General features: G+C 42.0%; 2 protein-coding genes across 2 annotated transcripts; one reads left to right on the forward strand and one right to left on the reverse strand.

Annotated features, from left to right (window-relative positions):
* Positions 1-1,100: 1,100 nt before the first annotated feature.
* Positions 1,101-5,840, reverse strand: LOC145350692 (putative G-protein coupled receptor 139). Its single transcript, XM_080199903.1, has 2 exons — positions 5,774-5,840; positions 1,101-2,029 (listed from the first exon to the last, which is right to left on the reverse strand). The coding sequence occupies exons 1-2, from the start codon at positions 5,838-5,840 to the stop codon at positions 1,101-1,103; spliced, it is 996 nt and encodes a 331-aa protein (XP_080056029.1).
* A 12,550-nt stretch (positions 5,841-18,390) lies between these two features.
* On the forward strand, positions 18,391-20,403 carry LOC145350694 (putative G-protein coupled receptor 139). The gene is made up of 2 exons (XM_080199904.1): positions 18,391-18,460; positions 19,499-20,403. Exons 1-2 carry the CDS (start codon positions 18,391-18,393, stop codon positions 20,401-20,403), a joined length of 975 nt encoding a protein of 324 aa, XP_080056030.1.
* Positions 20,404-23,566: the final 3,163 nt, after the last annotated feature.

Raw genomic sequence — 23,566 nt, forward strand, 5'->3', positions numbered from 1 at the left:
AGTGACTTTCCCATGCACACACTCACACACACACATTCATATACTCACTTTCTCACATACGTCCATGCACACACACACACTCATTAAAACACTCACTCACTCACTCAATCAATGACAAGGGCCCTGTGTCCTCCACTCACTCACAAGAGCCCTGCATCCTCCTGGATCTGTGGCACAAAACCCTTCTCAGGCTTGCTTGAGGTCTATCTGGATCCATTGTGAAAAGTTCCTTCCAAGACCCATCTGAGGTCTCCACAGACCCATCTGGAGATCCCAGAGGTCCACTCACATTCCTCCCCGTGGTCCCCACCCCCCACCTCGGATTAAATTATGGTAAGGGCAGCCTGATGCCTCCAGGATCCGACTGGGCCACATCCCATCATCTCCCAGCCCCCCCGGGCCTGTTGTAGGTTGCTCTGAGCTCCCCAATGCTGCAACCCATAACTCAATCTTACCTGGCAACTGACTACATTTGGCTTGTCCAATCACAGGCTGCTTTCTCCCGGCATTGGCTGCTGATTGGATCACCAGGGTATCAACAGCCAAAAGCATGGAAAAACCAGCCTCTGATTGGTTGATTGGGCTCCCGGCATTTTTCGAAATTATGTCAATACTTGTGCTCACTGACCTGTATCATCTTGTGGTCCAGCACTGACTACAAAACTCTCACCTTGCTTTCAGACTCCTCCACAACATCGTCCTTGCCACTCTAAACAGCACCAGTCTGACAACCAACTGGAAGTTCTACATTCCTGTAACACTATTTATCCATCCTTCACCATTGCGGAGAGTGCCATCCACTGTCAGGGTGCTGTGCTCTGGAATTCCCACTTTAAACCTTTTCATCTTGCTCTCTCCTACTTCACACTACATGAACGGTTATTTTGCTGTGTGAACGATGTGATAGAAAACAGTTAATTAATGTAGCATTATTTTCATGAGAATGTTTGATACTTTATTGTCATTTCAAAATCACAGCAAAAATATCAGTGCAATAAATGTACAGTGCATCATTTTTACAATCAATTAACTTGGCCCAATAAATAGAATATGATAAAGTTTTTGAGGAAATAGTTTACTTTTTGAATTATATAGGGCAGCTAATGTTGGGGATTATTTGGCTCTTTCTGATGTTTGGTTGAGCTGGTGATCCAAGTGACCGGACATTTCAAGACATATTGCAAATCCTCTTTGAATTTCCTCTGGGTCACAGCATAAATAAAGGTGTTTGTGGAGCAGCTCAAGAGCTGCAACATGAAGCCAATTTCCTGGGCATATTGTGAAATATAGGAAACAATGAAATTGTCAACAGCAATCCGTACATATATTGAATTCACCATGAAGACCATCCACAGCAAAATGAAATTACCTGACACGACAAACAGCAAAACAATGGAATTTTTCCGGCTCTCCAATTCCAAATCTTTCTGACCTCCCACAGCATTCGCGCTCCGGATTCTCCGACGGGCTCTGTTGGCCACCAAGATGTTTTTGACGGTCAAAATGTTGAACAACAGAATCAGAAAGAATGGGAGTCCTGGGGTGAGGACATGATGGAGAGACTGAATGGCCGACCAGAATGGTGTGTAGAAAGCCTTGTTTGTTATGTAGCAAAACCATGAGTAATGGAGAAGGGTGTATCCATTGCCAAGGATGAAGTACCAGAAAATGTTCTTCAAGCAGCAGATGGCTGTCACCGCAGTGATAATCACAGCTGCCTTTTTCTTGGTGCAGTATTTGGCTTTCAGCTTCGGGCAGCAGATGGCCACGTATCGGTCGATGGTGAAAGCCACAGTGAACCAGATGGAGCAATCAGTGACAGCATAGAGCAACACAGCGTGGATATTACACACTTTCAGCTTGGTCACAAAGCGAAACTGAGAAGAGAAAACAATGGGGAGCCGCCTCATGATCAGATCCAGGATGATGATCAGCAGGTCTGTCACTGACATCGCCATCAGATAGTGGGTGACACAACTGGACAGACCACATTTTCCCTGGGACAAGATAACAAGCGTTACCACATTCACTGTGTCCGGATAAGAAAAGAACCAATTAGAAACCAGGCTCTGAACATTCTGAAGGAATTGCTGTGTAGAAATTGTAACTTTAAACAAATTATTTAATGGCAATGGGGTTTTAACAGGAAAGAGAGGAGATAATGAAATCAGACAGTATAAAAGGAGGCCATTCAGTCCTTTGTGTATTTGTGAGCCCTTGGAAAGAGCCATCCAATTAGTCTGACTCTCCTGCTATTTCCCTTTGTCTCTGCAAATGTTTCCCTTCAATATTTATTCAATTTACAAATGAAAGTTAATTTGGAATCTGCTTCCACCTCTCTTTGAGGTTGTGCATTCCAACTGAGAATAATTCACAACAGGCAAAAAAAAATTCTCTTCCTTTCTTTCTTTTTCAATTACCTTAAATCTGCATCTTCCTCCAACCCTCCCAACTGTCAAAAAGTGTAGACAGGGCAAAGCTATCAACACATCTCCAACTTTGAACACCTCTATGAATTCTCCCCTTAACCCTCTGAGTTCCAAAGAGAACAAACCCAGTTTCTCCAGTCTTTCCACATCATTGAAGTTCCTCATCCCTTGTCCCAGTCTAGTAAATCTCATATTGCTGCATTTAGAGGGTGACTTATTTTAACTTCTACCAAGAAAATCAAACAAAAGGCCTGAGAAAGCTACAAGGGGATTGATCAGAATGATCAATACCCCAGGTTATCTAAGAACAGGCAATAAATTCTGCCCTTGCATTTGATGAATAAAAATAACTCAGCTGCCCACTCAATGTCACTGCCTCACATGAGCAGTCATGATGTAGAAATGCCGGCATTGGACTGGGGTAAACACAGTAAGAAGTCTCACAACACCAGGTTAGAGTCCAACCAGTTTATTTGATAGTAATCCCACAAGCTTTCAGAAATGGTGTTCCTTCGTGAGGCGTGTGGAAGGTTCTGATCAGAGAAGGGCACATAAAGTCACACACAGTTTACAGAATACTGATTAGAATGCGAGCCTTTACAGCTAACCTGCTGTTCAAGTCTTCAAGATGCAGACAATGTGAGTGGAGATAGTATTAGCATAGGTTAAAGAGATGTGAATTGTCTCCAGGCAGGACAGTAAGTGAGATTTTACAAGCCCAGGCAAGTCATTGGGGTTACAGACAGCAAGCAGCCCAGACACTGCAGGAGATAGTGGAATGTGAGTTTATTTCTGGATAGAGACCACAGCAAGACATTGTAATCCAAAGAAATCAGAAAAGGAAAAACTCTAATCCCAAACATTGGAAAACATAAAGCAGGAACTGAGAGCCGGCAGGTCATAAAAGGACTAAGGATATTGAAAAGAGAAGCGAAAGATATTGACATTGTCTCCCAGAGAAAGGCTGAAACAAAATGAGGTCAATCGAGAGAAAATGCTGAATTGAGTGAAGTCAGGATTGGATTTAGCTGCAGATACATTAAAGCAAACAGCATGAATTTCCCAACATACAACACACCTTAAAATTCACAAGAAATTGTTAAAATATTAAAAACATCTTACCCAAGGCTGCTGTCTCGCATCCTCATGCATTTACTCTGGCCAATCCACCTAATCTATACAGCTTTGGACAGCAACTGGAGCAGAGGAAAGTCATACAAACATAGGGAGAACATGCAACCTCCACCCTGTTACCCAAGGCTGGAATTGAACCTGGGTCCCTGGCACTATGAGGCACTAGTGCCAACCATTGTGTCATCATGCCTCCCAAATGTCACTGGAAAATCGAACGCACTGATGATGGGACATTACTGAACAGGATAAGCAATATCAGTTATAGAACGGATGATTGTAAAGACTTACCAGGAAGACCAATAACAAGAAGAATTGGATAGTAATACTTTTGCATAATATAAATTATCGAAAGCATAGTCGCACCTTTCTGTGAGAGAAAACACAACTCCTGGTTTCTGTCCAAGTTCCACAGATGCTTTGCAGTGATACGTTTAACGGAATTTCATATATGTAGCAGAGGGGAGCGTTCAAGTGAAAGAATGGTTCAGGACTAAATTGCATTACTTACAGTCATTAAATAAACAAATTCACTTAACCCCTTCCCAGACAAGTTTTTTTTCCAGAGACAAGTCAAGTCACTGTGTTAAAGCAAAATACTGCACATGTGGGAAATCTGAAATGAAAACAGAAAATGCTGGATACACTCATCTGGACTGGAAATTTTAATTCTGTTTCTCTCCACATTCCAGGGCTGCTGAGTTTATCCAGCACTTTCTGTTTCTATTTCAATTTAATGTATGCCAAAGTGAGGTCCACGAAACTCCAAACATCTTTTTGTTGCAAGACAAAATTGGAAGTTCTGGAATTCCAATTCTGTTATGCAGCGTAATTTTGAGATTTGTATGGATATAATTTTTAAAAAGTTGCTATTCAGTAATCAGCCAAGTTACATTACACTTGACAATCAATGATCACCAATAAACCAGGGAGTCAAAACTAATTTCTCCAGCCTGAAATGATGGATGGATCACTCATGTTTCTGAACACAGTGATGTTACTCAGAAGATGCAGCCCAGAAATTACAGCAAAGTCAAACACATTTGGAGCGCATCAATCTTCATCTGCAATAATATAGGAGCATTCCTGCATTCATTGTGAAATATGTTGACTAGTTAGTTACCACACAGGTTAGACTGGGATGCAAGTTCCCTCCACACTGTCCAGTCAAACACTTCTGATCATTAACTGTGCAAATTATTGATATTGTGATAAGTGAATAAAATTGGCAACAGATTACCCGCGATGATAGGGACCATATAAAGAGGATGAGATGGATCATCCAATTAGACTTCTGGCTGAAGATTGTTGGAAATATTTCAGTCTTGTCTTCTGCACTGATTTGGGCTCCCCCATCATTGAGGACGGAATATTTGTGGAGGCTCATCTTCCTGTCCGTTGTTTAATTGTCTGGCACGATTCACAACTGGATGCGTCAGGACTGCAGAACTGAGATTTGATCCATTATTTGTGGGATCGCTTAGCTCCATTAATCTCATACTGCTTCAACCATTAGGCCGGCCTGCAATTAATCCTGTGTTGTAGCTTCACCAGGTTGACAAATCATTTTTGGGCATGCCTGGTATTTCATGCCCTGCTGCACTTTTCATTGGGCCAGGGTTGATCTCCTGGTTTGGTGGTAATGGTAGAGTGGGGAAATGTGGGCTGGTGACATTACAGATTGTGGTTGAGTAAAATTCTGCTGCTGCTGATGGCCCACAGTGTCTCATGAACACCCAGTTTTGACAGTTAGACTTGTTTGGAATCTATCACATTTCTTACAGTGGTAGAACCACACAATATGGTGAGTGATATCCTCAATGTGAAGATTGGACTTCATCTTCACAATGACTCTGCATCATTATCCAATACCAATTAATGACTATTTAAAGAGCTCAATCCACCTCCACTGCCATTATTCTCTGGGCAATGGGATTCAGGTGGGACTGGGAAAACTATTCGTCCATCATAGTTGGCGAAAGGGTGGCGAGTAAGGGGATGGAGTGCACAGACATGAGGAGAAGGTGCATTCTCCACACTGTTACCCAAGGCTGGAATTGAACCTGGGCCCCTGGCGCTGTGAGGCAGCAGTGCAAACCACTGTGTCACATTGCCTCCCAGATGTCACTGGAATATTGAGAGCACTGACGATGGGATGTGACTGAACAGAAAAAGCAGCGTTAGTTATAGAATGGACGATTGTAAAGACTTACCAGGAAGACCAATAAAAACAAGAATTGGATAGTAATACTTTTGTATATCATAAAGTATCCAAAGCATTGTCGCACCTGTCTGTGAGATAAAACACAACTCCTGGTTTCTGTCCAAGTTCCACAGATGCTTTGCAGTGATACGTTTAACGGAATCTCCTGTATGTAGCAGAGGGGGGCATTCAAGTGAAAGATTGGTTCAGGAGTAAATTGCATTGTACAATGGGAACACCCCACCCCTCTTAGATTGTAGCCCCTCTTTGGATCTTCCCACCTGGCAGCCTCTAAATCAGATAGCGCCCCTGGGGAAAGTGGGACCTGTACTGTTGGGTGGTCCACACCTGAACCCTGCTAGACCAGCGATTTGTACAACATGGCAAGTAGAGAGGGCTGAGCTAGTTGCGGGTTTAAAATATACCAGATTAGACTTCAATCACACCCATCAGCAGCTGGAGTTGGATGAGGATTCACAAAAGCTACTATCAGCACCCACAAGGGTTTGTACCAGTATACACAGTTACTTATTGGAGTCTCATCAACTTTCGCCATTTCCCTGCTTACATTGGAGAGCCAATTACAAGGCATCTCTAACTTAATGGTTTATCTTGATGATGTACTAATGACAGGCATGTCACCTGAAGAACACAGCTCAAATTTGGAAGAAGTATTGAGAAGGTTTAAATAAGCAGGGGTTAGGTTGAAACGGGAGAAAAGTATGTTCCAAGCAGAGGAAGTTACATATTTGGGTTTTAGGGTAGACACAAAGGGCCACGTCCTTTGGAAAAGAAAGTTAAAGCTGTTAAGGAGGTTCCACAGCCAAAAGATGTATCAGCGTTGAAATCATTTCTGGGCACGGTGAACTACTATGGTAGTTCTTTAAAAAATATATCCAGCAAAGTTAAAAAAACATCAGATTTGGAGGTGGGGAAACCTTTGTAAAAATTAAGCAGGTTCTTCAGTCATCGGCTTTGTTGATGCTTCTCAATCCAACCAAACCTTTGGAAATTATCTGCGGTTCATCACAGTATGGAATGGGAGCATTGTCATCCCACTCGGTGGCTGATGGAGTGGAAGGGCATTGCATTTGCTTCTATACTTCCCACTGCCTCGGCAAAGCAGTCAGCATAATTAAAGACACCATACACCCCGGACATTCTCTCTCCCACCTTCAGGAACAAAGAACAAAGAAAATTACAGCACAGGAACAGGCCCTCTAAGTCTGCACTGATCATGCTGCCCGACTTAACTAAAACCCCCTATTCTTCCAGGGACCATATCCCTCTATTCCCATCCTATTCAGGTACTTGTCAAGACGCCTCTTGAAATTCACTACCATATCCACTTCCACAACCTCCCTCGGCAATAAGTTCCAGGCATCCACTACTCTGTGTAAAAAAATCTGCCTCTACCTTTCACCTCGCACCTTAAACCTATGCCCCCTTGTAATTGACTCTTTCACACTGGGAAAAAGCTTCTGACTATCCACTCTGTCCATGCCTCCCATAATCTTGTAGACTTCTATCAGGTTTCCCCTCAACCTCCATCGCTCCAGTGAGAACAAACCAAGTTTCTCCAACCGCTCCTCATAGCTGATGTCCTCCATACCAGGCAACATCCTGGTAAATGTTTTCTGTACCCTCTCCAAAGCCTTCTGGTAGTGTGGCAACCAGCATTGAACACTGTATTCTAAACGCGGCCTAACTAAGAGTCTATAAAGCTGCAACATGACTTGCCAATTTTTAAGCTCAATACCCCGGCTAATGAAGGCAAGCATGCCGTATGCCTTCTTGACTACCTTCTCCAACTGCGCTGCCACTTTCAGTGACCTGTGTACCTGTACACCCAGATCTCTTTGCCTATCAATACTCTTAAGGGTTCTGCCATTTACTGTATGTTCCCTATCTGTATTAGGCCTTCCAAAATGCCATTACCTCACATTTGTCCAGATTAAACTCCATCTGCCATCTGTCTGCCCTCTTGACCTTCTGTTGTAAATATTATTTATCATTGGCATTAAATCCCTTGTTACTTTGAGTCACATCAATTTAGTTATTAATGCCCAATTTATTACAGAGTCATAAAGTCAGAATTATCATTTCAAATTCACTACACAGTATTAAATTATAAATGCCGCATCGCCAGCCATCATAATTCAAACGTCCAACAGTCAAGGACTGTTCCATAGCTTCACCTTTGATCAGGTTTCCACTTCTGCCACAGCTCTGAAAGAGCCCTTATTCATGCTACAAATTATATCCATGTGGCTGTGACCACAGCAAACTCTCCCTCCTCTTCCTTCTCAGCCTATCTACAGCTTTGACATGGTTAACCATCCCATCCTCTGTCAATGCCTCATTCCCAGTTTCCCCTCCCTGGTTCCATTCTTCAGTGTTCAGTCATTGTCGAAATTCACTCACACTGGCTTCCCTCACACTGTCAAAGATCTTTTCTTGGTCTCTGGCTTCTCATCCACACACTCAGCTCCAACCCATCTGAATACACCTCATGTTCCACATGTGCAACGACTCCATCTCATCGTTTGAGAGCTGACACACTACGGTGGTGTCATCAGCAAACTTGAAAATGGATTTGGATTGGAATTTGGCCATGCTGCCATGAGCATATAAGGAGTATAGTAAAGGACTAAGGATGCAGCGTTGTGGGGCACTGGTGTTGAGATGATCAAGGAGGGGATGTTATTACAGCCGAGGTCTCTGCCATTGAGTTTGGAGATGAGTTTTGATGGGATAATAGTATTGAAGGCTGAGCTGTAGTCAGTCGAAAGGGTCGGCGACACAGTGACACAGTGTTTAGCACTGTTGCCTCACAGAGCCAGGGACCTGGGTTCAATTCCTGGCTTGGGTCACTCTCTGTGCAGAGTTTGCACGTTCTCTTTCTGTCTGCATGGGTTTCCTCCGGGCGCTCCGGTTCCCTCCCACAGTCCGAAAGACATGCTGGTTAGGTGGATTGGCCATGCTAAATTCTCCCTCAGTGTACTCGAACCAGCGCTGGAGAGTGGCGACAAGGGGATTTTCACAATAAAATGTAATTCCACTTGTGACTAATAAATAAATGTTAACTTTTACATAAGTGTATTTGTTATCTAAGTGTTCCAGTGGCCAGAGAAATGGCATCTGCTGTGGACCTGTTGCAGCGATAGGCGAATTGGAGGGGTTCCAGGCAATCTGAGGACCAGAGTTCATCATAATAATGGACATGAAAGCCACTGGGCGATAGTCATTAAGGCACACTGCTCGGATTCTTGTTGGTACTGGGATGATTGTTCTCTTCTTGAAGCAGGTAGAGACCTCAGATCAGCAGAAGGAGAGGTTAAAGATACCTGCAAATATCCCTGCCATCTGGTCAGTGCAGGATCTAAATGCTCCTCTGGATAGCCCAACTGTGGGGTTGACTTTTATGAAGGCTGTTCTAATGTCTGCGATGGTGACCTTGGATACCAGTTCCACTGAGGTTGTTGGGGTGAAAGGCGTGTCTCGCTGACCTCTTGCTCAAAACGGACATAGACTACATTGAGCTCTTCGGGGAGAGATGCATTTCTGCCAGTGATTCTACTCATCTTCACCCTATAGCAAGTTTAGTCTTGCAGGCATTGCCATAATCAGTGAGTGTTCGTGTGGCTAGCCTGGGATTCTAGCTTGCCCTGGTATTGTCTCTTAATATCTTTGATGGTTCTCCATAGATCGTATCTGGATTTCTTGGATCTAAGGGTCACCTGACTTGAATGCCTTAGACCTGGACTTGAGTAGGCAGTGAATATCCCTGTTCATCCATGATTTCCAGTTGGGAAACACTTGGATTAGCTTCTTTGGCATACACTATTCGACAGCCTTCTAACACTAATGAAGTCTGTTACTGCAGTGGCAAACTCATTCAGGTTGCTCACTGAGTTGACGAAACTGGCGCATCCGGTTGAAACCCACGCACACGCAGGCAGAATGTGCAAACTCCATGCAGACAGTCACCGGACGCTGGAATTGAACCCAGGTCTCTGGCGCTGTGAGGCAGAGTGCTATTAAGGCTGTTAGAGGAGAAAACCAAACAGCATTTAATTCTCAAAGATTGGAATTGAAAATTAGAGAATTGTAGCTAAAGCTGTCCAAAGCATTATCAGACCACACTTGCAGCTCTGTGTATTGTTCCGGTCACCACATTATAAAAAGGATATTGACGGACCGCTAAAGTCATCTTGTCTCAAATAAGGGGTTTTGGACAAAAGCAATTGTTACCCACCACCTGAATCTACCCCCCTTCTCATTGATTCTGAAGGAGGATGGTTCATCTGTACCACTAATGCAGTTTTAACAGTCATAGCCTTTTCTTGTGCTTCCTTTTCTATTACTGTAACTGGATTTCCATTTAGCTTCCAACAACCTGCCCAAATATGCCCCACTTTGTTCCAATGGAAACACTTAGGCTCCTCCCTCAGTATCTTCCTTCTAAACTGAGGTAACATTTCCTGATCATTCCCAATTGTTCTATCTTTTCCTTGAGTATTTGTTCTCTTTTGTCCTTCCCACCTTCTATCCTTCTGACGTTTAAAAGGATGACAAAAACAGGTTTGTTCCAATGGGCCATTTTTAAATGACCTGCTAGCTTTGCTGCCAGTCTAGAAGTTTTAACTATTTGTCCCTCAGCATGAGTCCTAAGAGACAGTGAACCTTCAATTTCTCCCAAAAGAATTACTTGTCTAAGCATTCCATATTTTCTCCCTATCTCTAACAGATAAAATTGTTTTGCTTCACTAACTCAAATGCAATATAGGTTTGTCTGACTGTTTTCTTTCGCTTCAACATTTCACCCATGCAGTTCAGGAATCAACTCTTATGCACTAAGTATATGTTTCTTTACCGCACAGTAATCTACTGATATCTCTTCTGACAAAGAAGCATACATCTCACTCGCTGTACTTACTATTTTATTTTGCAAAAGTAATGTCTAAATTTATTTTGCCTCCTTTCCAAAAAAAATAAAGAATGTTTCCACATCATTCTCAAATTTTGTAATTGCTTTTATAAATTTAAATATTTCCGCACAAGGTTCTTCTCTAGAACGACAACCTTCCTCCACGTGCGCCGGTGTCTCTTTTTAAACTAAGAGCATTTTAAACTGAAATTCTCTCTCTACTTTTCTCTTCCGTCCATTCCTGACTTTTTCCATTTGCACTTCAGGTTTTCCCATTTCCATTTCTTCATTTTCCCCTTTCCTGCATCGCTCATTGTTTCATTTGTAATTGAAGTGTTGCTACTTCAATTGCCTCACATTTCAGGGTATTTGGTTTCTCAACCTATCCTCGCACACTTAAATGTGTGTTTTCAGTAATCTCATGTTACATTTCCCCGCAGGTAATCCTAATTCCAGTTCTTTGCCAAATTCGTTTAACTGACTCTTGGTTACTTTCTGTAAACCGGTCAGAGTGACATCTTCCACCTTTAGGAAATCTTCGCAATCTCTCATGCCATTTTGGATTCTAACCCAGACATTACACCTCAGTAACTGCAATTTCTATGTCCAGCACCTCACTGTCCCACTTACTTTTTTTTAAGGATCCATAATTCCCAGGTTTTAACAATTAGTCTCAGACCACGTTTTATTGATCAGCATCAGTAACCTTTCTGCACATTTTGAAATCCTAGAAGAGCCCCCACTTTTGTTGCAACCCCAGTTGGTGTTACTAGTGGATGGGAAAATTCCAGAATGGAACACTGCTCAAAAGATCTTAATTTTTTTTTAGGAAACATAGAGGTACAGAGTGTAAGGACTGTTGATTTATTTTAACAAGGAAAAAGCATTTTTTAAATATGAAAAGTTTGATTCTGACGCAATATTCCTTTAATTCCCTCTTAAGCTTCACAAATATGTAGTTTTCAAAGATAACTCTGAATTAAATGGCTGATACCACTCAATGATCTGTGGATTTCTCTCACAATCCCCCCAGCTGATTGTGACGTGATGGTTTCTGGAACTCCACTCCCAAAAAGACAGGCTTTAAAATCTTCTTTCAAACAATGCGTTCCATCAACTGCTTGCATTAGAAGCCCAATCCAGGTTTTCCACCAATACTGTCAGACAAAGCTTCCACCCCACTTTAACAAGGAATCCAGTTCCAGATTTTCCATCCCTTTTTCAAATTTCCCTTGTCATAAATATTTTTACACAAACTCAGGTACTCAGTCCCCAATAGAATATTATTGCCGCAAACGCTAGAAATAAGGACACAAACTTTACAATTAGTTCAGATATGTGACTTAAAACATAGAACATAGAACACTACAGCACAAACAGGCCCTTCGGCCCACGAGTTGCGCCGATCTCATCAACACCTACCAATCTATAGACCTATCTATAACTCCCAATCCCATAAAACCCCATATACTCATCCAGAAGTCTTTTAAAAGACCCCAGCGAGTTCGCCTCCACCACCACTGACGGCAGCCGATTCCATTCACTCACCACCCTCTGAGTGAAAAACTTACCCCTAACATCACTTCTGTACTTTCCTCCCCGCACCTTAAATCTGTGTCCTCTCGTAGCGACCATTTCAACCCGGGGAAATAGCCTCTGAGAATCCACCCTATCTATTCCTCTCAACATTTTATAAACTTCTATCAGGTCGCCTCTCAACCTTCGTCTCTCCAGGGAAAAGAGACCCAGCTCCCTCAACCTAACTTCATAAGGCATGCCTCCCAGTCCAGGCAACATCCTTGTAAATCTCCTCTGTACCCTTTCAATAGCTTCTACGTCTTTCCTATAGTGAGGCGACCAGAACTGCGCACAGTACTCCAAATGAGGCCTGACAAGGGTCTTATAAAGTTGCAGCATTACCTCCCGACTCCTAAACTCAATCCCTCGATTAATGAAGGCCAGTACACCATACGCCTTCTTGACCACCTCCTCCACCTGTGAGGCCGATTTAAGAGTCCTGTGGACCCGGACCCCAAGATCCTTCTGCTCTTCAACACTACTAAGACTCCTGCCCTTGATAGTTTACTCGTTCATCCCGTTGGTTCTGCCAAAATGGAGGACTACACATTTATCCGCGTTGAAGTCCATCTGCCACTTCTCCGCCCAGTCCTGCATCCTATTTATGTCCTGCTGCAACTTTTGACACCCTTCCAGACCATCCACAACACCACCGACCTTCGTGTCATCAGCGAACTTACTTACCCATCCCTCCACTTCCTCATCCAGGTCATTTATGAAAATGACAAATAGCAAGGGTCCTAGAACAGATCCCTGGGGCACTCCACTTGTCTGTAGCCAAACTTATCAACTCTTCTCTCCCCAGATCTGACTTTGAATTTCATTATCAGTATCCTGCTCTCAATGGCAGTTACTCTTTGATCCTTTTCCCTTAATATTCTCAAAGCTCCTTTTCCATTCTCTGGTTTCTGGAACTAACTGTCCTTTAGTTCCCCTAAGGTTTGATTTTGTGCAACTTACTCCATTGTCTGTTTTTTACTGCTTCCAGCAGAGATGTGGTAACTTGCTTCTCTCTCACTACATTACTCCAACTGCTCAAGAGTTCAGCTAAAATTAAACTTAAAACGCCTTCCTACCCTAAAGCATCAACTTTATGCTTCTCCATGCTTGTTTATATCTAGTCATAATCCTCAAAACCATGTTGCTATTTTGTTTAATATGAAACCAAAATCTCCCAGATGAAATCACCTTTGCCCAACAGGAATTTAACGATGGGCCAGATTCCCTGACCTCGCCCGTTGCTGGGATTCTCCAGACCTGCTGTTGAGCACCAAATTCTCTGTTCTCATTGGCAGTGGCCACAGGAATGCGAGACTGGAGAATTCCAGCCTCTAGGTTTACATTACCTTATGCAACAACATTAAATTAAACCCACTTTAGACTATACTTTACATATTCTCCTTTCCTATTTTTTTCTTAAGATAGTTTCCTTCTCTAATGGACAGCAGTGAACCTGATGAGTTTTTACAACTATCAATAATGATTTCATGATCACTGTTACACAGCTTGAATTTGAACACTTTCCAAGCATTCCAGTTTATTGAGACAAGCAAGGACAGTAATTCAACAATTCCTTGATTTAACACTTCTACTAACAACTCAAAAATAAACTCTTGCAACCTCATTAACTCTTTCCTGAACTTTAACACTAACTGAACATTAACTTCCAATGGAACTTTAACTCTTAAATTGCACTTCAACTTTAACTGAACGTCAACTTTAATTAGACATAACTTTAACTATTTCACTGAAAATATATACTCCCATGTTTAGGAAAAGCTTGGTCAAGAAATAGCCTCGATGTAGAATCTATCTTCCTGTTCTCTGAAGCATCCTTCGGGGTCAATGTCTTCATGTGCTGGTTTGTCTCCATGAGTTATCACTCGAAAATAAAAGCTCACATGTCTCTTTATCCATAAACCTCCGCTCGCTTCTGGAAGATTCTCTGCCATCAAGCTAATGAATTGATCAGAAACCCCAATTGCATCATTTGCTTACGCCAATCTCATGCAGGCAGAATAGAGGCGTTGGTCACCTCAAGCCTAATCTCTCGGCCTCTGAAGTACAGATAATTTACAGTCCAATGCCCAGATGAAGGACACTGGCTCCAAAAGATTGTGTATCACTCTTCCCTACCAAGGACAAGCTGTTACATCTGACACCTTCTCCCCTTTGACAATTTCCAGGCCACTGGCCACAAGAAATCCCAGCACAGTGGAAAAACAACTTTAACTAAAAAAAAGGTTTGCTTGATTGAAGATCTTTCAGCATCTTAAAAGTTAAATGTCCATTCAGCCACAGTCACCATGAGACGTTTTTATTTAATTCAAATTTCACCATCTGCAGTGGTGGGATTTGAACCTGGGTCCTCAGGGCATTGCCCTGGGTCTTTGGATTAAGAGTCCTGTAACAATTCCACTATGTCACCACCTCCCCCTAACTGAAATTGGGATATTGGAACTGTTTGCTAATCGTAGCAATCAGTGAAGCAGTTGAGGCTACCTCATTGAACATTTTTAAGGCAAGGATAGATAAATTTTTGAACAGTAAAGGAATTAAGGGTTATAGTGAGTGGGCGAGTAAGTGGCGCTGTGTCCACAAAAAGATCAGCCATGATCTTATTGAATGGCAGAGCAGGCTCGAGGGGCTAGATGGCCTAATCCTGCTCCTAGTTCTTACGTTCTTATGATACATTCCAACTGCTGAGCTCTTATACAAATATGTGCATTTATGCACTGGTTCAGATTAAATTCAGAAAGAAGTTGAGAAGTGCAATAATTTTTTTTTGATTGTGTCTAATAACCAAATCAACATGAAAACAAGTAGCAAAGCATTGATAGCATTCTGCTAAATTTTATCTTAAATTCTCTCCTGGGATTGATACTTACTTTAAGCCCATAAACAATCTGGAACTGAACTTTCAAACGTGCATTTCAAACAAGCTAATAAATCAAGACTCCTCTCCCCTGTTAGGTGGCTGTGGAAGTGCCCAAGTCACTAAGTTGAACAAATTGAATGGAGATCTTCTGAGTCTTCTGGCTAATATTTATCCCGTAATCAATGTCTCCAAAGTTACAGGGCGGGAACTTCCTATCCTGCGAATCAGAATGAGAGGGACAGGACCATGCAAAGGTCTATCGGCCCCAGGCAGGATTTTCTAGTCTTGGGTCAAGCACAACCAGAAAACCCCAGCCAGAACGTCTGTTCAACGATCTCAGTGTTATCGGTGAGGCCTTGGTAATTATTAGCTGCCACATTTCCCACTAATTTCAAAGTACCTCATTACTGTGGAAGACTTAGGGACTTACTGAGGAAGTGGAAGGTGCTACATCAATGCAAATCTCACTCTTCCTGTACAGAGAGATGAATTTTACAACATGGATCATCATTTTATTGAATGTTATGTTGGAAATAGACATCATGGCAGTAACTACAAATGTGAACAATGTGAACCTTCTGTGAAGAATGGATTTAAGGAATATATTAACACTCTTTAATACAGCAGTTTGGAGAGAGAACTCGCAGACACAAACACAAGTGTGTTTCTATTTTGTTATTTCCCTGGAATCAGTTACAAAAGGAAAGGTTTCAACTTTGGTGGGTATTGTGCTTTTCTGATGGTGTCACCTCGGAATTGTTGCAATTTGTTCACTTCCCGATCTCCACCTGCTCTAAATATAATTCCTATTTTTCACCTGTTTGAATGTGACTAGAAAGGGACACACATTTATCACCCAATCTGAAAAATGCCAACATGCCACCAGAGGTAATTGGCTGCAGGCAGGTCTTACATCCGTCACTGAGGAGGAAGTACCACCTTAAGAGAGCTGCAGCTCCATCCTCCTGGCAGTTGCTGAAAACAGGGTCCTAAGCCAAAACTCGAGGGTGTCCAAGAATTGGGATGTTGTGGGGTTTTAGGCTGAGGAAGGGAGGAGAGGTTGGGGGGGGCGGTGGTGGGCTTGGAGGATTATGTGTAGAGAGGGATTGGGGAATCAGTAGGAAGGCTGGGACAGGGGATAGATCCTGTGGTTACCAGGCTTTAATCTGATGATAAAAGGGAGTTACTGCTGAAAGCACATCTGACCCTACCCAACCGAGGCCAGAACCCAATTTATTTTTGGGCTTTCCTCATAAATCCTCCTGGAAATGTGCAGGGATATAGGGATACACATAAGTGGTGGGCCTGGAGAGGATGCTCTTTCAGAGAGTCAGTGTAGGCCCGATGGGCTGAATGGCCTCCTTCAACATTGTAGGAATTCTATAGTTCAATGACCAGTCTGAAAATTGGATCTGAGTGGGAAATGGCCATTTAATGGTCCATAATGAGTCAATGAAGGGCCTCAAGTGGCAAGTATTGCGAGGGGTGGAGGTAGGGAGAGGAAGGTGGGGCTGCGCCAAGGCCGTGCCCACCCAAGGATGAAATTGTGGAGGGACAGGGGCGGGTGGGCAGTAACTCAGCAAGAGAACCAGTTGAGGAATTGTACACTCACCACCACTATCTACACAGCCACCAAAGGTGAATGTAAATTCTGTCACGTTTTTAGTTAGCATTTGCCTTAACGTAGCATTAATTCCATTACATTATTTTCATTTAGTATTCAATTGGCTTTGCGAATTGCTGCTCCTCATTTATTGCTGAAATTCAGCGTTGACTCCAAGTCCGAAGTCTCTTTCTGTTTCATTCTTGCACTAAGAACTTACTGCTTAGGTTTCCTTCCGACCTGGAATACCTTACACTGTCTCCATTAACTTTCACCACCATTCTTCCACTGACTGAAGTAACCTGAGCAACTCATTCTGTAGTCTCCTTATTCCACTGCTCCTCTCAGTTTGACAACTACTGCAAATTTGACATTGCATTGAGTTTCAGAATTTGTATTATTTATCGCAGTTTGATCTCACAGTGGTCCCAGCACCAAGTCGAAATTAACTATTTCACCTCATCAATTGAAAAGGTCTTTTTAAGCTGGAATACTGAACTCCCAACCCCTTTTTCTTATAATATCCATCTTTCCTCCATTCAAAATATATTTTCACCAAAATGTACAACTTCATCTTGATGGCTATTATACTTATAACCAGCTTGCCACCCTCCCCTTAATTCCTTCCACTGAATTTTCCCCAAATCATCTCCTGTACCTTTCATATCTTTCAGAAGATGAATATTTGACTCCAATTCAGCTGGCTGTGAACTCTTTTCAACTCCTGAAAGTTAAGCCTCTACCAGGTGAAAGTTTTCACTATTGATTTTTCCATAACCACTGTAAGCCTAAAGCTATTATGATCACTCTTTCTGGAAGGGATTACCTGATTGAGTAATATAATCAGATTCAGTGGTAACTTCCAAAAGAGAATGGGATATACAGTTTAAGGGAAAGATTTGCAGAGTTATGGGGGAAGAGCAGAGGAGGTGGACTGATTGGTTAACTTACTCGAAGAATCAGTATGGGCATCTTTGCCTTCTCCTGATAAATGCAGACAAGCCGGAAAACGCCCTACAGAATGAGTTCAATGTGAAACTTACATCTACAGTTGAATCAATTAAAATCCATTCATGCTCATCAAGATTACACAGGAAAAAGTCTAAAAGTAAATCAAACACTCCAAACTCAAAGGTAAATAATTGGTAATGTAACGTGAAATAATAACTATATACCAGGAAACTGAGCCTCACTGATGGCAAATGGAGGACCCCTGGTTTTGATGCTTTGGATTTGAGAATCAATAACAGAAATATATTTGCTGCTAATTTCTCTGACTCTTTACATTGATACAGAGCACAATTTCCCGCAATACAACTTTAATCTTTCAGTTCATGAAACCCCAAATTATTAATATCTGAATAAGGCAGCGAAGAGTCAATATTTCCTTTATTTACGTATTTAGAACAATAATCTTCAATTGGAACCATTTGGCTCCAATGTAAAAACAGTATTGCCCAATCCCAGTTAAAATCCATTGACCCTGTTCAGAGACCGTGAACTGATTGCGCTCCCTCTGAAAGTGAATGGAATCACAGGAGGTTTTAGTTTCTTTATATAAAGGGAGTATCACTAATGAAGAAACTCTGCTGCTTCAGCTCTGTTCTCACTGTTTGGTGTTGTCCCCACTCTCCGAAAATGGAATTATCAACAATTGAACAGGCAGCTTTTATTTATTATCATTTTCTTGCAGTCTTCGGAGTTCCCGGTAAGAAGCTAAAACTGGTGGGTTTGGTTTCTTTCAATCAGTCTTTAACTCTGTTCTCTTGCTGGATTTCTCAATGTCTAAAAGCTGAGACTTTCTCTCTTCGTGCTGAATCCACTTCCCTCTCCTCCTTCAATAGGCAGCACTTTCTGCTCTGGATTCACTTTATTTATTTCAGAAACACTTTGGGATGCAGCAAATGAGGAGTTTGGGATGGGGTAAATGTTCCATCTTGAGGAGGAACAAGTGTTTTCAGACCTCTGGTTCCCACTTTAGACGGAGGGGTGGGGGTTCCTGTTGTCATGTCGGAACTGTTGTAGACTCATTGATTGGGATTGATTGCTCTCATTGGTCAACGTTATCCTTATACAATGTAGATAACAGTAAACCAGACGGAGTTAAAATCTCAGTAAAATCACTGCTTGCATCTAACCTCTCACCTTTCAAACTTTTTGAGGCTTGGTTCTCTGCCCCAGTGTCACCCATGCAAAACTGCCAGGAAATCCTCTCCGGTATCCCATGTGACCTCCAGAAAATGAAAATGGTCCCTAAAATCATGGTCAATTGGACTCATAACAAGGTTCTATATAATTAAATTAATCAATTTTGGAAGTTGGAGGGGGCCCCAGATGTTAGAATCCAGCACACCTTTTGGTGAGACTGAGGCTGGAGTGTTGAGACAGGTTGTGATCCAACATCATTGTACAGAGACCTGGCTGGAAGGGGAGTCACCTGCTCAACTCACCTCCCTAAAAATATTCTAGTTTGAGAGAGTGTTTGTTTCCTTCTAATCTGTGCAGCATTGTTACCCAGACAGACATAATAAGCTTGTTTATTGAGGCAAAGCTGAATAAGTAAATGAGGAAGAATAGAGTAGGAGATTATGTTGATAGGGTGAGAAGGATGGAGTAGGGTGGGTAGAGGTGTTTGTGAAGAATGAACAAGCAGCATAGACCTATTGAAGTATATGAGCTGATTGTAGGCTGTTATTTCCAAGAAATTCAATGTAACAAATTGGGAAACCTGTTCTTTTCTTTGCAGCTAATTTGCTGACAATTGTGATTCTGTTCCGGGGAGGCTGCGGCCTATCCAAAGGGATCACTCTTTACCTGGTGGGTATGACAACTGTGGACCTACTGGTTATTATTTTCAATGTGATCATCTATTACATTCTTTACTACTATTTTCCATTTTCACTTCTACACTTCACTTCCATAGTGAGAATTAATGAGGTTATAAACTATGTAGTTGTTGACTGCTCTGTCTGGTTGACGGTGGCTTTCACTGTCGATCGCTTTGTCCTCATTTGTTGTCAGAAGTTCAGACAGAAGTATTGCAGAGAGACAACTGCAACTGTGATTATAGTGACCGTGTGTGTTGTGTTCTGTTTCAAAAATATCCCTCTGTATTTTGCTTTTGAGCCTGTCTATATAATTAACAATGTGGAGTGGAAAGCTCATTTCAAAGCAACTTACTTTACTTTGCCAGGATGGGTCATTTATGACTGGCTTGACACAGTTTTAAACCCCTTGTTGCCATACTTTCTGATTTTATTTCTCAACGCTCTGACTGTGCGACACATTGTGCTGGTTAATCGAACCCGCAGAGCACTGCAAGGTCAACGCAACATCCAGAACAGCGATGATCCAGAGATGCAGAGCCGAAGGAAATCCATCATTTTACTCTTCTCCATTTCTGGCACTTTTATCGTGTTGTGGCTGCCATATACTGTATTTTTCCTCATTTCCAGAATTACAGACAGATATTACAAGCCAGACCAGTTCTCGGATCCCTTACTTATCGTAGAGTACACCGGAGATATGTTCCAACTACTGAGCTCCTGTACAAACACGTACATTTATGCACTGGCCCAGACTAAATTCAGAGAGAAGTTGAGAAACGCAATAATGCATCCATTTTCTGTGATTATTAAATGTGTCAAATAATCCAAGCAATTTGAAACAAAACAGCAAAATATATTCCGAACAATCTTGTGAATTCCACCTTAAATTCTGTCCTTTGAGGTTGATGCTTGCAGGAAATATCAGTCTTGGCTCCTCAGTCATATTCTCAGTTCAGACTCAGCAGGTCATGTGCTCAAGCATATAATCAAGGCAGATGGTGGCTCACTTCAGATAAGCAAATAAATCAAAGTCCATCTATCCCCTCGGGTGGAGGGAAAAGATTTCATGCCAAATGGTAAAGTCGCCATAGGCTTAGGAACATGCGAATTAGGAGAAGAAGTAGGTGAGTCAGCCCGCTCCACCATTCAACCAGATAATGGCCTATCTCTCACTGGTCTCAAGTCCACCTCCCCATCTGTTCCCTATATCCCTTTAAACCTTTTATTGCCAAAAATATATCTCTTTCTTTAAACTATTCAACAATTCAGACTAAACCACGCTATGGAGAAACCAGTTCTACAAATTCACCACCCTCTCCCAGAAGTAGTTACTCCTCATCTCAGTTATACATCCACCTCCTCTCAACCTATATCTGTGACCTCTTGTTCTAGATTGTTCTGTAAGGGGAGACATTTGCTCTAAATTTATTCTAGAATTTAGAATTCCATATACCTCGATCAGAACCCCTCTCATCTTTCTTATCTCCTGCGAGTATAAGCCCCAAACTATTTAATCTCTCCTCAAATGTCAACACATTGATGCCTGGATTCAATCTGGTGACCTTCCTCTGAACTGCCTCCAAAGCCACCACATCTTAAGGAGACCAAAATGCACGCAATATTCTAGATGTGGTCTCAACAACACCCTATACAATTGCAAAAACACTTCTCTACTTTTATACACCAGTTCTTTTTTTTGGGCCAAAAGGGACAATCTCAAATTTATTCACATTCAACTCCATCTGCCAAATTTTGGCCCATCCTCCCAGCCAATCTATATCCGTCTGTAAAATTTATATACCCTCTTCACTGCCTGCATTCCCAACTATTTTAGTAACATCCACAAGTGTTGTTATGCTACACTCTGTCCCTGCTTGCAGATCATTTATATAGATTGTAAACAGTTGAGGTCGAGGACTGATCCCTGCAGCACCCAGCTGGTTACGTCTTGCCAGCCAGAGAAGGACACATTTATCCCGACACTCTGGACTGCGGATTGACTGACTGACAGAAGGCAATCTCGTGCTCTACTCCCCAGTGCCTGCGATCTCACCTTCTGGATCAGTCTTTTATGCGGCACCTTGTCAAAAGCCTTCTGAAAGTCCATTGGTTCCCGAAGCGGTCATGTTCTCAAAGAACTCAAGCAAGTTTTATGAGCATGACTTATCCTTCATAAAACCATGCTGACAATGGTGGATTGAGCTTTGTCTTTCCAAATGTTTAGTAATCTCTTCCTTAATAATTGACTTCACCAACTTCCCAACACAGAGATCAAGGTCTCCTTTGGGAGAATGTTGACTGGTGGTAATTGAGCCTGAGGGTCACCGCACCTCAGGCAAGGGGCAAGTTTGAGAAAATGGGGCTTTCATGAATAATTTCAGCCAGTACAGCAATTGAACCCGTGCTGTTGGTATAGCACTACATCATAATCAGCCATACAACCAATTGGACTAATCCAACTCCACTATGGATATATCTGCATTCTGCTCACCAATACTTATCCTTAATCTGCACCACCAGAATCTGTTTGTTCGATCATTGATCCGGTTGTGGTTTGAGAAGCCTTGCTATTTGCGAAAGTTTCCTTCATTACAACAATGACCACACTTCAAAATGCTTACTCAGCTGTGAAATGCTTTGCAATGTACAGAAGGTGTTATACAAATAAAAGTTGGCTCTTTATTTAAAGCTTACAATTTAAATTGTTGCATTAATTAATACATTTGACCTTTGTGCTAATTTTAAAATACACATCATGGCAACCAATAGCTAATGTAGAATGTGTCCTGCCAGTGAACAATCTATTTCAGGAATACAGAAACATTGTTCAATACAACGGTTTGAAGAGAGCTCACAGTTTGAGAAACACCAGTGAATTTCTACCTTGTTATTTTCCTGAGATAAATCACAGAAAGAAAGACTTCCTCTTTAGGAAGTATTGTGGTTTTATGATTGTGTCACATCCGTGTTGTTCCAATGTGTTCACTTCCCACTTGCCAACTCCCATTTCCCGCATTTTTGAAGGGGAGGAAAACTGGACAAAATATTCATGATGTAATCAGAAAAGATTTCAGTTAGTTTGATGATCTGTTCCTTTATTCTGCTGATTTGGCGATTGTTGTTTAATATCTTATTGGCTTTGTTTGCGCTGCTCTGCATTGTTCAGTGATATTTAACATTGAATCTACTAAGAATTCTCGATCTCTTTTGGATTCCTCCTTATCTATTTGTGCACCATTGCAATAATATTCAAAACTGTCTCCATTCAATTTCACCCACCATTGTTTTATTGTCTGAAATATCTTGTCCAAATCTTGCTGTGGTTTTGGAGCTGCCTCTTCCAAATCTAACATCTATCCCAGCTTGGCATTCTCTACAAATCTGGCTACTTTGCTTTGAGTTTCTAAATCTGGGTGATTTATCTGAGTTGGAAACAACTGTGGCCTCAGAGGTTGCTCTATGCAGTAAATTCCTCTAACTCTGACAGACTCATGATTATACCTTTCAAGGTGTTCAACTTCCCCTCACCTGAACCTTTCCACAGTTCTTTCCTCAATGCATGCATTGCTTCTGTCACGGATACGAGGGGGAGTCAATATAAACTGTCCTCATTTCTCCAGTCTCTACCAGTCAGTAAACATCAAGGTTCCTTTTCATTTTTGGAAGGTGCAAGTTGGGACTCTGACCAGGAGTATTGGAATAGTCAGGGCTGGACGTGACAATAAAATAGATGAGCATTAATGGGTGAGGTGAGGCAGGGATGGAGTCAGGCAATGTTACAGAGTTGGAAGTGATCTGTCTGAGTACTGGCATGGATATGTAATCAGAATGTCATCTCCTGATTGAATCACACACCAGGGTTAGTTACAATCTGATTCAGTCTCAGCTTGTTTCCAGAGATACTGATGATGTTAGTGACTAGCCAATGGATTTTCTCTGGTCTTCCCAGTAATTTATTGGAGGAAATTACTGCTCATCCAGGATAG

Source organism: Carcharhinus amblyrhynchos, chromosome 12 (assembly GCF_965287045.1).
Source record: "Carcharhinus amblyrhynchos chromosome 12, sCarAmb.v2.hapA, whole genome shotgun sequence".
Classification (NCBI taxonomy): domain Eukaryota; kingdom Metazoa; phylum Chordata; class Chondrichthyes; order Carcharhiniformes; family Carcharhinidae; genus Carcharhinus; species Carcharhinus amblyrhynchos.

Coding starts and splice junctions, on each gene's coding strand:
- LOC145350692 (XM_080199903.1), bottom strand. CDS start 5,840: ATGCTTTGGATACTTTATGATATACAAAAGTATTACTATCCAATTCTT. Junction 2,030..5,773: donor TGTTTTTATTGGTCTTCCTG/GTAAGTCTTTAC, acceptor ATCCGGACACAG/TGAATGTGGTAACGCTTGTT.
- LOC145350694 (XM_080199904.1), top strand. CDS start 18,391: ATGGAATTATCAACAATTGAACAGGCAGCTTTTATTTATTATCATTTT. Junction 18,461..19,498: donor TGCAGTCTTCGGAGTTCCCG/GTAAGAAGCTAA, acceptor TTTTCTTTGCAG/CTAATTTGCTGACAATTGTG.